The sequence below is a fragment of the Fukomys damarensis genome, unplaced genomic scaffold (genome assembly GCF_012274545.1).
Source record: "Fukomys damarensis isolate Sample0158 unplaced genomic scaffold, DMR_v1.0_HiC HiC_scaffold_16, whole genome shotgun sequence".
Lineage (NCBI taxonomy): Eukaryota > Metazoa > Chordata > Mammalia > Rodentia > Bathyergidae > Fukomys > Fukomys damarensis.
In genome coordinates, this window is record NW_022900928.1 from 89,295,611 (window position 1) to 89,309,456 (window position 13,846).

The following is a 13,846-nucleotide window of genomic DNA, read 5'->3' on the forward strand; positions in this document are numbered from 1 at the left end:
GGTGCCAAGACACCAGCCCGCGGGCAGCCGCTGCCGCCTGTGCCTACCGTGGCCCCCGACCCCTTCAAGAGCCCCGCCGCCAAGGGACCCCTGGCCCCCACAGACCTCGTGACTGACTGGACTTGTGGCCTAAGTGTCCTGGGACCTACCGATGGTGGGGACCTGTGAGCCCCACCCCCGGGCCCCGGCCGGCCACAGATGTACAGAGCAAGTACAGACAATAGGGTGGCTTCAAAGGCGCAGAGGCAAAAAGGGAGAGAACCAAATTTCCACGTTGCTGAACTGATGACTGGGAAAAGAACTCAGTACGCTTCCACCTCCAAAGTAGGATTCTCCTAAACTGAACACCATGGTAGAACTTTAAGTAATTTAATTGCAAACCCGGTTTTTTTTTGTTGTTGTTCTTTTAATTCTTGAGGAAAAAGCTGGAAAAGAGTAGCAGCAGTATTTGAAGTTCTGTAGTGTGCTTTTGGTTCTGGGGGGTATGGGTCCACATCTTTGGAGTCCCATGGTAAGTGTGGAAAGGTCAGCCAGTGAGGGACAGCACGTAAGGAGGGGCCCTGGGCACCCCTGCAGTGCTGACTCCCAAGGATGGGGCCTAGAACAACCCAGCCCACTGAGAGCTAAGTCTCTACTCTGTTCCCCCACCGGCCCAGTTCTGGGGCACCAGGGCCTGGACCCCAGCCTCCTGTTTATAGGAGGGACCTGCCTAGGAACAGCCGTTGCAGGGTCAGCTGGTGACCCACAGGGCCCTGGCCTGACCCATTTGGGGCTATCTGCAGCACCTGTGCATGGGAACCTGAAGGTGTCCCCATTGTGACTCCTGGACCTTGCTGCAAGGAGTCATGTGACATTTGTAGTATTAGGGTCTGGAAGGTGAAGAAGCCAAGGCTGTCTGGGTTCCAGAGCCAGGGACAAAGTCCACTGGCCAGTGCCCTAGTGCTTCTCTATGCTGCCCCACATGTGCTCTCATTCTCACAATGCGTCCCGTCCAGTCACATCCTATTTCATCGGTACCATGATTTTAGGAAGCAGCAGGACAGGTCTGTCTCTCTTCTCAGTAATGGGGAAGTGAAGGGCTCCAAGCGGACACAGCACAGCCTCACCACAGGTGCAATGTGTGCCAGGAGCTGGAAGAGCCACTTTGGGAAATGACTCCCCCTGGAACATTAGTTTTGGGCAAAAGCTTTCGGGTTTTGCCGTCTCAAAGCGTTTGTCCCACACCACCCTAAATGAGTGCAGTGATCAGACCCCAAAGGAACTTTTGTGTCTGCAGCTCTGGGGCTGAGCGTGGCCTGGTGTGCATGCTATCCTGGGGCTGATAATGGGTAAGTAGCTCACTGGGGCCTGCATGGAGTAGCTACAAGGTGGAATTAGAAAGGGGCCCAGGTTTCTTGTCCACAGTGCTGTCCCCACCACATACATCCATTCCCATTTTGTTGAAGTAGCCAGTCCTGTCCCCCTGCAGAGGGAGAGACCATGGTGCCCATTCATTCAACTCCCTCCTGCGTACTTTTATTAGGAATAGACTAGTTAAGAAAACTGTTTCTATGTACTGTATATTTTGTACCTGTTTACACTTCTAATATTGATATAACTGATATTTTGAAAAACAAATGAACAGAAAACATCCTGTTAAAATAAAACCTAACCAGAACCAAGGCGGTTTGGTGGGTTCCATTCTTAGACTTGTGTCTCTGTCACTGATGTTTTCACCATGTCCTCCGTGGGCCCTCTGCTCACCTTCCTCAGTGCCTTCCTGTGTTTGGTCACCATTGACCCAGAGGGCTGACTGTCCTGGAGAGTAAGAAATGGAAGATTCTCTGAAGATAAATTGACTTTAGCAAGAAGAATCAAAGCACACCAGACCTGTCTGCATCAGAATATAAGCATGGTGTTTGTCACTTAGTTTGAGATGCTATACATGAAGATGGGAAGGTCTGGAAGAAAAACCGCAAATGTTGAAGAATGGATTTTGGTTATTTTGTCCTTGGCTGGGCAGGAAAAGAGAAGACAGGTGATGCCCATAGCTATAATCCTGATCTTGGAGCGCATCTGGCAGGCTAACACCATGTGCCCAACAACCAGAGTTAATAATTACACTGTCTCATGGTTTTGGACTTTTTTGTTTTGGTCATTTGTTTTGTTTGTATTTGTGGTACATAGGATGAAACCCAGAGCTTTTGCACTGAACTACACGCCCATCCCATTTCTGTTTTCTATTTTGAGACAGGCTTGCACTGTTATGTGTTGCCCAGGCTGGGCTCAAACTTGCAATCCTCCTGCCTCAGCCTCTCAGAGTACTGGGATCATAGGTATGCCTTGCCATGCCTCGCTTAGTCATAGTCTTTTTAAGAAAATTACAATGTAAAGTCTGCCTTAATTATTGCCATGGTGGGTATATGAGTGGGACACAGAAGACGTGGCAGCTCCTCCAGGCCAACTATGAAGAGGGGGACAGAGTCCCACTCCTCGCTAGCCCAAGCCCTCTCGTGCACCCTGGTCCTTCCTCCCCATTGGACATCTTACAGGCCAATGGGAGCCACTTCTGGGGCTGTGGGCTCACAGTTCCTCCTCATCCCACCTGTTCCCCACTGTACTCCTCACGCTCACTCTTGCAAACAGGGCTCAGAAGGTCATGTCTAGAAGTCCTGACCATGGTTCACTACATGGAAGACTCCTCAGCTTTGGGTTTAGGTGACAACATAATGTGGGAGAAGCAGGCTTGAGCCAGAAGTGCTGGAGTCAGCGTGAGACACCCAAGAGAATGTGGGACTCCAGAGAGACCAGACCCTGCCATGGAATGAGGGGTCCAACTTCAGGAACCCTTGCTTCATTTATTGCAAGGACCAAAGTGCAGTTGTCCCTCTCTGTGTTCATCTGCTGCTGCCATTAACAAGATATGATATGTGTAGTGGCTTAACTGATGCAAACTGGTCCTGTAGTCCTGCGGCCAGAAGTCTGAAGAGTCGTCAGAAGCTGATGAAGGAGTTAGTAAGGCTGCAGTCCTGCTGCGAGCAGAGGGAGAATCGGTCTCCTTGCCTGTTCTGACTTCCAGAAGCTGCTTGAACCCATTGGCTTGTGGCGCCTTCCTCCAAAGGGAAACGCTCAAAACTCAGCTTTTGTCATTGTCATGGTGTTTTTCTAACTTTCTCTTGCCTCCCTCTCATGAAAAGCCTTTCAATTACACTGACCCCACCAGGATAATCTGTCCCTCTCAAGATCAGAATTGTCCTTATTTCTCCCCTACAGTGCTGGTATAAACCAGGGTCTCATGCCTGCTAAGCAAACTCTATTGCTGAGCCCATCCCCAGCCCTTCAAGATCTAAGTTAGCCATATCTGCAAAGTCCCTTCTGCTATGCAAGCAGCAAGAGTCACAGGTTCTGGGATTTTGTGTTGGGACCATTTTCCAGCTTACTACATTTCCCAAATCTCAGGGCAGCTCTCTCATTGTTCTAAGCCCAGGCCAAATAGTTCCTGGGATGTGGATATATGTTGTGAGAAAGAACTGATGCCAAAATGAGGACACTTGAGGACGATCACACCTTCATCTTGGCCATCCTGTGTCAGCCATCTAAAGGTGCTCACCAGCTATATTCTTACATCCCTCTCCACTTTCATCTTTTACAGTTATGTTCTTTTTCTGATGCCTCCAAAGATGGCCCCTGGCCCTTTCCCTCACCCCAGGGTCAGGTGGCAGTGCTCCATCATGGTCACAGGCACACACAGATTGAAGATAAGATGGGTCACCCTGCACTCAGCCATTCCAGCAGCTCCAGATCTTTTATGACTGGCCACTTGCCACCGATTCTTTTCCTCTGTCCTTCAGCTGTCATCCTTCCAGTGCCACCCTTCCAGTGGTTTGCTAGAGGCCTTGTGGGCCTTGAAATGGCCCATAGTGGCCCCTTTAACTAGGAAATCATCTCACTGCTGTTCCTCCAGGGACTCCCATTATGGGTTAAAACCCAAACTTCAGCCAGCATATTCAGCCCCTTACACAGGGCTTCGCTGATTTTCCATTCTCATTCCATGTGCAGCTCCCCATCCCTGAGCACCATGCTGTTCCCTGCCTTCACACTGCTGTTACCTTCGCAGACAGTGCATCCCCCACCCCTTCCATCTGGCAACTACTTCCCCCTCCAGTCTTGACTGAAAGCACCACCCCATGTTCCCTGCTTTTCCCACAGATCCTTGCTCAGACTCCATCTGTTATCATATTAGCCCTCCCTTATTGTGTGTATGTGTGTCTGTAAAAGTTGTCCATTTAAAGATGAGGTGGCACATGCAGACATGGTGGCACATGCCTGTAATCCCAGCACTCAGGAGGCTGAGGCAGGAGGATTACTGTGACTTGACGGCCAGCCTAGGTTACCTAGTGAGTTCAAGACCAGCCTGAACTACACAGTGAGATCCTGTCTCAAAAAATGAATAAAGGAGGTTGGGCATTTAGCTCAATAGTGCCATGCCTGCCTAGCAATTGCAAGGTACTGAGTTTAATTCCCGGTACCACAAAGAGGAAAAAAAAATGAGATAAAAGAAAAAGATGAGGCCTGCCAGATGTGGTAGTACATGCCTATAATCCCAGCATTAGGGAGACTGAGGCAGGAGGATCTCCAAGAGTTTAAGGAAGGCCAGCCTGAGCTACATAGTGAGGTCTAGGCCAGCTTGAAGTACATAGCAAGACCCAGCCTTAAACATCAAAAGAAAAGAAGGAAGGGGAAGAGAGAGAGGAAAGGAAAATCAGGTATACAGACATAGTGGCATATGCCTGTAATCTCAGCACTCAGGAGGCTGAGACAGGAGGATCACTGAGTTTGAGGCCAGGCTGAACTAGTGATTTCAAAGCCAGCCTGACCTACCTACACAGTCAGACTGCCTCAAAAATAAATAAATAAACCAGACATGGTGGTACACGCCCATAATCCCAGCACTCTGGAGGCTGAGGCAGGAGGATCACTGTGAGTTTGAGACCAGCCTGGGCTACATAATGAGTTCCAGGTCAGGCTCAACTACATTGTGAGACCTTGTCTCAAAAAACCAATAAATAAATAATAAAAATTGGGTAATATACCTATAAATCATAGAGACCTTTATTCCTTTACAGCTATAAAATCATTTGGGTGCTTCTTAGTTCTTGGTACTGCCCAAGAAAAACATGGAAAAAATGAAGTATTTCCTAAAGGGGTTCACAGCCAGACCGGGGTCACTTGCACTCCTGCAGCCCAATGGTACAATCTGAACTGAGATTCAGTGATGGACTGTGCAGCTGCCAGATGACAAAAGCTTGTCCATCTCAGGCCGGGCACTGAGTGATAGCTATGGAAAGGCGAGATCTCCTTGAGAATTCAAAACTGCAGCTCCTACCTCATGTAGTTTTGGGAGCTGACAACGTAAAAATTGGACCAAGACCAACGACAACACTTGAGGTTTCTGGCTGAGGCAAACTTAAAAGACAGGAGGAGCCATCCCACAATGCAGACCACGAGCCCTACTCAACATGAACACAATTACACATGGCAAAACCACAAAGAAACAATAGACCATTAATGAGAATACAACAGTGAAATAAGAATCCAAGAAACTGAATCCATGTAAAGATAATCCCAAGGAAAATATAAAAGGTGGAGTCAATAGAAATTCAAACTTAGGAAAAAATCAACCTACTATAATAAAAAAAATGAAAGTGACATTTGAAAAAAAAACCAACAGAATTTCTAAAATAAAAGTAGAGCTATTGGAAAAAAAATGTTTAGCCAGGCGTGGTGGCACATGCCTGTTATCCCAGTACTTGGGAGGCTGAGGCAGGAGGATTGCTGTGAGTTCAAGACCAGCCTGGGCTACATAGTGAGTTCCAGGTCAGTCTCAACTACATAGTGAGACCCTGTCTCAAAAACAAAAAAAAAAGAAAAAAAATGTTTAAACCTTAAGATTTCTAATTAAGTGATGGAATGATGAAGAATAGAACCAGATACAGCTGGAAACAATTAGAGTTGTCTATTAGTATCTGTAGGGGATTTGTTTCACCGCTCAATTCTCACATAGGTACCAAGATCCTCAGATGTTCAAGTCCCTTATACTAAGTGGCATAATATTGCATTAACCTATGCACATTCTCCTGTGTATTTTATCTTCTCTAAATTACTTATAACCATCTAATAAAATGTAAATGATATAGATCTTACACAGGTTTATTTAAGAAATAATTACAAGAAAAAGTCTTTATATGGTCAGTACAGATGCCATTTTTAAAGACATCTTATATCCAAACCCTGTGATAGGGAAAATCAGGCATAGTTAAACCAAAGCTACACCACTAAAGCACCCAAAATGAAGGACAGAGGAAGAACATAACAGATGGAAACGTGACATGCTAAGAACACAGACAAAGAACACTTATATTACATCTATCTAATCAGATGTTCTTGTCTAGAAAGTGATTAGGCAATTAGGAGAAATGAAATACAGTAATATCTTGGTTCACAAACACTGTTAGTGAACAGTTCAGTTTCTGGACAGAAGTGTTTGACAAAATTTGTTTCTGTTTATGAACTCCACTTTGGGTGACAAATATGACCATGGCTGAATAATTGTGGAACAAATTAAGTTTATGAACCAAGGTACCACTATATTTTTTTTAAAGAAAATGACTAACAGTTTTCAAGAATTGATGAAAGATATAAATCCTCAAATTCAAGAGGCACAAGTTTTGAGTTAAGTAAATAAATAGACTACCAAAACCAAAGAAGTAATCCTAAAAGCAGCCAGAGAAAGACAAATTGCCAAAACAGGAAAACTATTATATGTACAACAGGCTTTGCTATGATGAACAGAGTCAGATGACAATGGACTAGTGTCCGTAAAGTGGTAAAGGAAATGATAGTCATCCTAGATTTTATACCCAGATCAACTATCATACAACAAACAAAATCAAACAGGCATTTTTAGAAAATGTAAACAGAGCACACCATTCATAGATCTTCACTGGAAAAAACTACTATTATCCTTTGTAAAGAAATGTGAACCTAGTAAAAAGGATGTAAAATCAGACAATGGTGAGCTGGGGATTTAGCTCAGTGGTTCTGCTGCCTGCCTCACAAGCCCAAGGTCCAGAGTTCTGATTCCTGGTACCAAAAAAAAAAATCCAAAACAGACAATGGTGAAAAAATAAATTAGTAAACACAGATAAATATTAGCATGTGCTGATCTTATAAAATAATAATAAAGACAAATTTGAGGGGTATCAAAAGTAAAATACTAGACAATAACATGTAAGAAGGATGGATTATGTTTTAAATGACAGCATTCTGTAGTCTTCATGATTTAAAGGAGAGGACTGAGATGACAATTTCACTTGGACTTTGTAAGTCAAACTTATATGTACATTAACACCACAAAAAATGACTCCTAAAGAGGGGGAAAAAAGGTGAATAAAGAAAACTTCCTTAATCTAACAGAAAAGGGAATAAAAGTAAAGACAAGAAAAAAAAATAGAAAAAATCCAAATATATCTACACTCAGTAAATATAAAGAAGTAAGATCTCTAGTCAAAGAACAAAGTATCAGATTAAAAGACAGAAGTCCATCTCTATGGTTTGAAGTCACTACAACATACACATGAAATCATAATCCTTTCTCCAGTGATCACTTATAATTGTGCTGTCACCCCTGCCTTTCAGCATTATAATGATGTCTTACTGAAATTCCATCATAACTCATCTCTCTATTATCAGAAAGTCTCATTCTACTCTCAGCCCAAACTACATTTGAACTTCAGTGCAATGCAACATTAACAGTTGTGTCCCCGACTCTAGTTCAGGCAAGATCTGAGTGAGTGCTGCTCTTCAAGCCCTCCTTCCTGGCCCTCCTGGCCTTTTTGTCCTTTCTGTCCCTCTTCATCCTCCCTTGCTTCTATCAGCCAGACTTGCTGAGACTTTTGCAAATCCTTCTTTCTGGCTTGAAAGGTTGCACCGGAGCTGGAGGATGCACTCCGTTTTTTGACATGGGATCTTCATGGAACTCAGCTCCTCCCATGGCTGTGGGCATCTGCTGTCTCTGTGGTATCTGTGTGTCACCCTGACCCTTTCTAATGCTGAGAATCACTCCCAGAGAGGGAACTGGCAATCCTTGCTCCTTCTGGGATAAGCAGCATGGCCCATGGCCAAGTGGGCAGCCTCAGAGTGTCCCCCGATGCTGCCTCATCCTGCTGATTTCTGTGCCCTTTTGTAGGAAGGTCGGGGAGCTGTTCAGGTTTCCACCATATCACCAGGGATGGAGAACACCCAGAATGGTGCAGAAGCAGCTCCACCTTTCTCCACTCAGAGGGCTGCTCCTTCAGAAATCTCCACCCTAAAAAAAAAAAAAAAAAAAAAGAGCTGGGGATTTAGCTCAGTGGCTCCACACCTTCCTTGCAAGCACAAGGTACTGAGTTTGATCCCCAGTTCAAAAAAAAAAGGAAACCTCCACTCTAAAAAACATCCCCATGTCCCTGTGTTCCTGTGCCCTCCAAGGCACACACATCAAGGGCTCTTTGCTTCTCCCCTATAGTGAAAAGGGGGTGTTGAAAAGATGGGGCAAAGGGAAGCTCATCAGTTGGGCTACAAGCAAATGTGTCACGTCACTCTACCACAGCCCTTGGAAAGGTCTGAGACCAGGGTCGATAGCAGCCCTGACAGGGCTGTCACTGAGCCCCAGGAAAGTGAGTGCCCAGAAAGCTGGGCTCCATGAGGGAGCAGACTGGGAAGGAGGCGAAAAGGACGGGGGCCATCTCCTGGCTCCACATAAGGAGACAAAATCTGTGTGTCAGGGGACAGTCAGAGACTTGTTCTGAGGTGGTACCTCCTGGGGACATGAAGGTGAAGTGGGGGTACCTTACATCTTTGGTCCTCAGCCTTGATTCCCCGGTAAGGGCAAAATGCACTTGACTTTCTGGGGCATGCTGTTTAAGAGACAGACCTAAAAATTAAAGACGTAAAATAGTTCAAAGTTAATAACTATGGGGACAAAACAGACCAGCAAACCTTAAACCAAAGAAAGTAGAACAAGAACAACACTGAGCAAAACAGGCTTAATGAGAACACACTACTAGGCTGAAAATTCTCCCATTAGTCTGAAAAAAAATAAAGTTCAATGTATTTAACAACATGGATTCTAAAATCCATGAAGCAAAAATTGACTGAATTTGGAGGAAATAAATGAAAAATGGGAGATTTCTTCATACCTCTATCAGCAATGCATAAAACAAATACTGTATTAGTAGGAAAACAGAAAATCTGAAAGGTACATTTAGGTAGTTTTATCCAAACAATTAAGATATTTTATGCCATTTTTAAGGATTTACAAAAACTGGCTCAAGGGCCAGGGATTTAGCTCAGTAATTTAGCTCACCCAAGCACAAGGTCCTGAGTTTGACCCCTTGTGTGAGGGGGAGATAAGTAGCTGCAAAGCAATTCATAACAAATTTCAAATAGTATTTTTTTAAAATTCAGATTGCTCTTTAAAATCAGAATGGGGATCAAGAGGCTGAGGCAGGAGGATTGCCATCAGTTCAAGGCCAGCCTGCACTATACATAGCAAGGAGTGACAAGGAAGTTTTTTGTTAAGTGTTCAGGACAAATGCAATTTTATTTTTTAATTGTTTTTCTCTCATGCTATTTTATTTATTTATTTTTAAAAGAGGCATGAGGGCCAGGGATATAGCTCAGTGGTGCCATGACTGTCTGGCAAGCACAAAGTTCTGAGTTTGATTCCTGGTATTGGAAAAAAATAAATAAAAGAGGCATGAGAAGGATTTTTAAGAAGACATACTCAAGAGCAGAGTGCAGGTGCCAAAAGAAATGAGGAACTAATAAATGCAATCTAAAAAAATATTTTCAATTGAGGTTGATTGAATCTGCGGGTACAGAGTTTAAGAATATGGGGGCAACAGTATATACTATGTTTTTTCCTATATAAAATATATGCATGTCTTTTTGTGGGGTTTTTGTTTTTGTTCTTTTAAGACAGGGTCTTGCTTTGTGTTTCAGGCTGGCCTTGAATTCACTATGCAGCCCAGGGGTGCATCACCATGCCCAGTTTAATAATACATATCTATAATAAAGCTTAATTTATAAGTTAGGCATAGTAAAGATTAACAGCAATAACAATAATAATAATAATAATAATAATAATAATAATAAAATAGAACAATTGGTACAATATAATGTAATAAAATTGCCAGCATCACTACTCTTGTGCTCTAGGGCATTATAAAGTAAAATTAGGGTTCCATGAGCATAAGCACTGCAACTCCACTGCACTCAATCTGAGGGTGAAGTGGGCTACTAAGTGCTGAAAGGACAAATAGCATACACAACCTGAATGGGCAGTTCCTCAGACTGCTCAAAATGGCGCGCAATTGTCTTAGTTACTTTTCTCATTGCTGAGACAAAATTCCCAGCATCCAAAGTTAAAGGAGGAAAGGTTTATTTAGCTCACAGTTTATACAGATTTCAGTCCATAATCAGCTGGCTCAGCTGGGTGTGGTGGCACAAGCCTGTAATCCCAGCACTCTGGAGGCTGAGGCAGGAGGATTGCCATGAGCTCAAGGCCAGCCTGGACTACATAGCAAGACAACAAAAAATTAAAAAATAAAATAACAGCAACAACAAAATACGGCTGACTCCAAGGCAGGGAGGCATGATAGACAGGCATCACAGAGGAGAAACAGAAGGTAGCAAAGCAAGCAATGGATGACCACAGCTCTTCCTATCCCTTATAGCTTATCCAGGTTACTTAGGGCAGGTAGCACTCACACCCTCAATCCTAGTACCCTTGATCCTAGCATTACACTATGAATCAATACCAGCATCACACACTGTAGATCGAGCCACCTCTGAAAAAAGCCCCATCTATGACCACATGAAGCTTGGGGAGGATATCTAGACATAAATCATAACAATTTAGCTCATGAATTGTTTATTTCTGAAAATCTCCATTTCATGTTTCTGTCTACCATTCACCATAGGTAATGAAAATCATGAATAAGTAGGGGACTGAAGTTGACCCTCTATATCCATGGATTCTGCATCAACTCTTAGGTCAAAACTACTAGAAAAAAGTGTCTGCAATGAACTTGGATAGATTTTTTTTTTCTTCGCGCTATTTCTAAATAATACTTTGCAGTAATTATTTACATTACATTCACATTGTCTCATGGGTTATATGTCTAGCGATGATTTATCATATATATGGGAGGACTGCACAGGTTATATTCAAATACTATGCTATTTTACATAAGTAGTTTCTGCAGATTTTGGTATCCTCCACGAGTCTTGGAAGCACAAGATAGCAAGGAACAACCATATAAACATAAAATGTATGCTTACAATAGCATAAAATATGGTAAGAGAACTCACTGTAAGCTAGACATGAAGTGGTACAGTTGATTTGAAGTAAGCTGTTAATGATACAAGTTGTGGGCGAGGGATATACCTCAGTGGCACCGCACCTGTCTGGCAAGTGCAAGGTCCTGAGTTCAATTCCCAGTACAAAAAAAAAAAAAAGAAAGAAAGAAAGAAAGAAAGAAAAAATATATATATAAAATATATATACACACACATACATGTATATGTGTGTGTTGTAAAACTTAGGGCAACATTTAAGATGAAGTGTAACTAGTAAGTGAATGGTGAAAAAAATATTATTGTAATGCTGGAGATTTAGCTCAGTCGTTCTGCCGCTTGCATTGCAAGCGCAATGAACCTGTGTTCGATCCCCGGTACCAAAAAAAAAGACTAGTAAAAAGAATACCAATATAAAAATAGAATTATTTTAAAAACAGGCCAAAAGCTGGCCAAAAAAGAGGACAAAAAATTACCATGGACCATTTGGAACACATGGAAAATAATTAGTAAGATAGTAAGGAAAGGTTTATTCTGGCTCACATTTTAAGCCCCTGGTTGGCCAGTTCCAAAGCAGGAAGCATTGTGAAATGGTCTGGCAGTAGAAACTGCTCAAGTCAAGGTGGGGAGGAAGCAGACAGAAGGGAGAACACGAAGGAGATTCATCCTTCCAGGTTACACCCCCAGTAACCCTCCTCTAACTAAGGCCTCACCTCCTACAGTGCACCAAGTCAGCTGTTGGCCCCCATAATGCAGTCTACCATAAGCTCTGCCTCTGAGTCATGAAGCTTTGGGGGGACATGCAGACCCAAACCACAGCATAAGTGCAACCATATCTTAAGAGGAATAATTTCTCACGTTCTATAGCACAGGACAACTATGATTGACAACAGTTAATTGACCATTTCAAAAGAGCTAGTACAGTGGATTCTAAATGTTCCCAACACAAAGAAACAATAAATATTGAAGGCAATCAGATTATACTTTTTATAAAAATGCCTACAAACCAATGAGAAAAAGGCCTTACAACAGAAACACTGGTGAAGAATATGAAGATGAAATTCCCAGAGGAAGAAACTAATGTTAGTATAGTAAATATGAAAAGATGTTCCACTTCCTTAATCAGGAAAATAGAAATATAAACGCAAACTGTGACGTTACCATTTCCCACTCATGGTGTAGGCAAGCATTCTAAGTCCCTTAGCTGTAGGTATTGGTGGGGACAGGAAGACATCGTTGGCAGGAGTGTAAATGGGCTCCATCTCTTGCATGAGCAATTTGGGAAGGCTGGAAAATTGGAAGTATTCCTGTCCCATCCAGTCCTTCCCCCGACCCTCCAGCAGTCCATGTCTCTGCCTTTCTCCTAGAGACACTCTTCAACAGTGCACAGTGGGGCATGGACACAGATGTTTCTGGGGGCAGGTCTATTTTCATTCCATTTAGAGAAACGGACAGTAAACTGGATTTTAAGTATTTAATGAAATGCCAGACAGTGGTTAAGATGAATATGCCGGATAGGGTTGTTGAAACATGAATATATCTCAAAAAGACAATGATCCACCAAAAAAGCAAGTTGCAACAAGGCTCTGGATTGAACAGTTTCATTTATATACATTTTAAAATTATGAAATATTGTAGTCTGCATGGCTTGTGGATGTACATATGGTAGGAAATGCACACGGTGGTGGGCAAAGAAGGGGGCAGGAAGTGGGGGCCCTGGCCTTTTCTCAATCCATAATTTTCCATCTTTAAAGAGAGTTGCCACCATATATATGGCCCCCTGTCCCTGTTGTATTCCAAAGCCAAATCACTCCACGCCTCCGTGAACAATATATTCTGCAGTTTCCTCCTTTGAGCTGGTTCCAGTTGGTTTCATCCGCAGTAACCAGGAGGCCCGCTTGTTATCCTTCCCTTTTTTCCATACTTTCATTTCATTCCCAGATCTTGTCCCACGTCGCATCAGATAAACCTGTAAGTAAGTGCAACTGTCCAGGAAAAGGAGTCACCACCCTCAAAAGCTCTACGTTCCTTTTGGGGCATCTCTCATGGTTAGAGAAAGCACCCATCAAGGGACCAGATCTGAAACTCGGGGTAAACAATTCGCCCCTCCCCAGCTCAGCCTCAGTTTCCTCTTAAATGACCTGTGTGGCCCTCTCCAGCTCTAGCCCTGAACCATTTCAGGAATTCTGTCCTTTCATGTCGAAAACAACACTCAGGATTTCACAAAAGCACCCACCCCACCCCCTCGCTACCCTTGGAACCACACAGCCCGCGTCCCTGGAACCCGGACTGCACCGCGCCGGTCACATGAACTCCGGGCTTTCTCTGGTGTGACGGCTTTCTTAGATCCCTTTGTGAGCGCAGGTTTTGAAAGCCAGCGACCCCGGGTTCTGGCTTGGGGAGCACAGGCGGCCGGCGGGAGGACGCTGTCGGAGCCGATCGACCCGCCTCCAGCCAGCCCGCAGCG

The 13,846-nt window shown here is 43.7% G+C and overlaps 1 protein-coding gene across 1 annotated transcript in view; it reads left to right on the forward strand.

Annotated features, from left to right (window-relative positions):
- The window catches only part of Znf746 (zinc finger protein 746), a 21,070-nt gene extending 19,414 nt beyond the window's left edge, over nt 1–1,656 (forward strand). The window contains exon 7 of the mRNA XM_033763967.1: nt 1–1,656. This exon is cut by the window's left edge and continues 344 nt beyond it. Coding sequence (XP_033619858.1) covers nt 1–168 — 168 coding nt within the window. The 3' untranslated portion in view covers nt 169–1,656.
- The last annotated feature ends 12,190 nt before the right edge of the window (nt 1,657–13,846 follow it).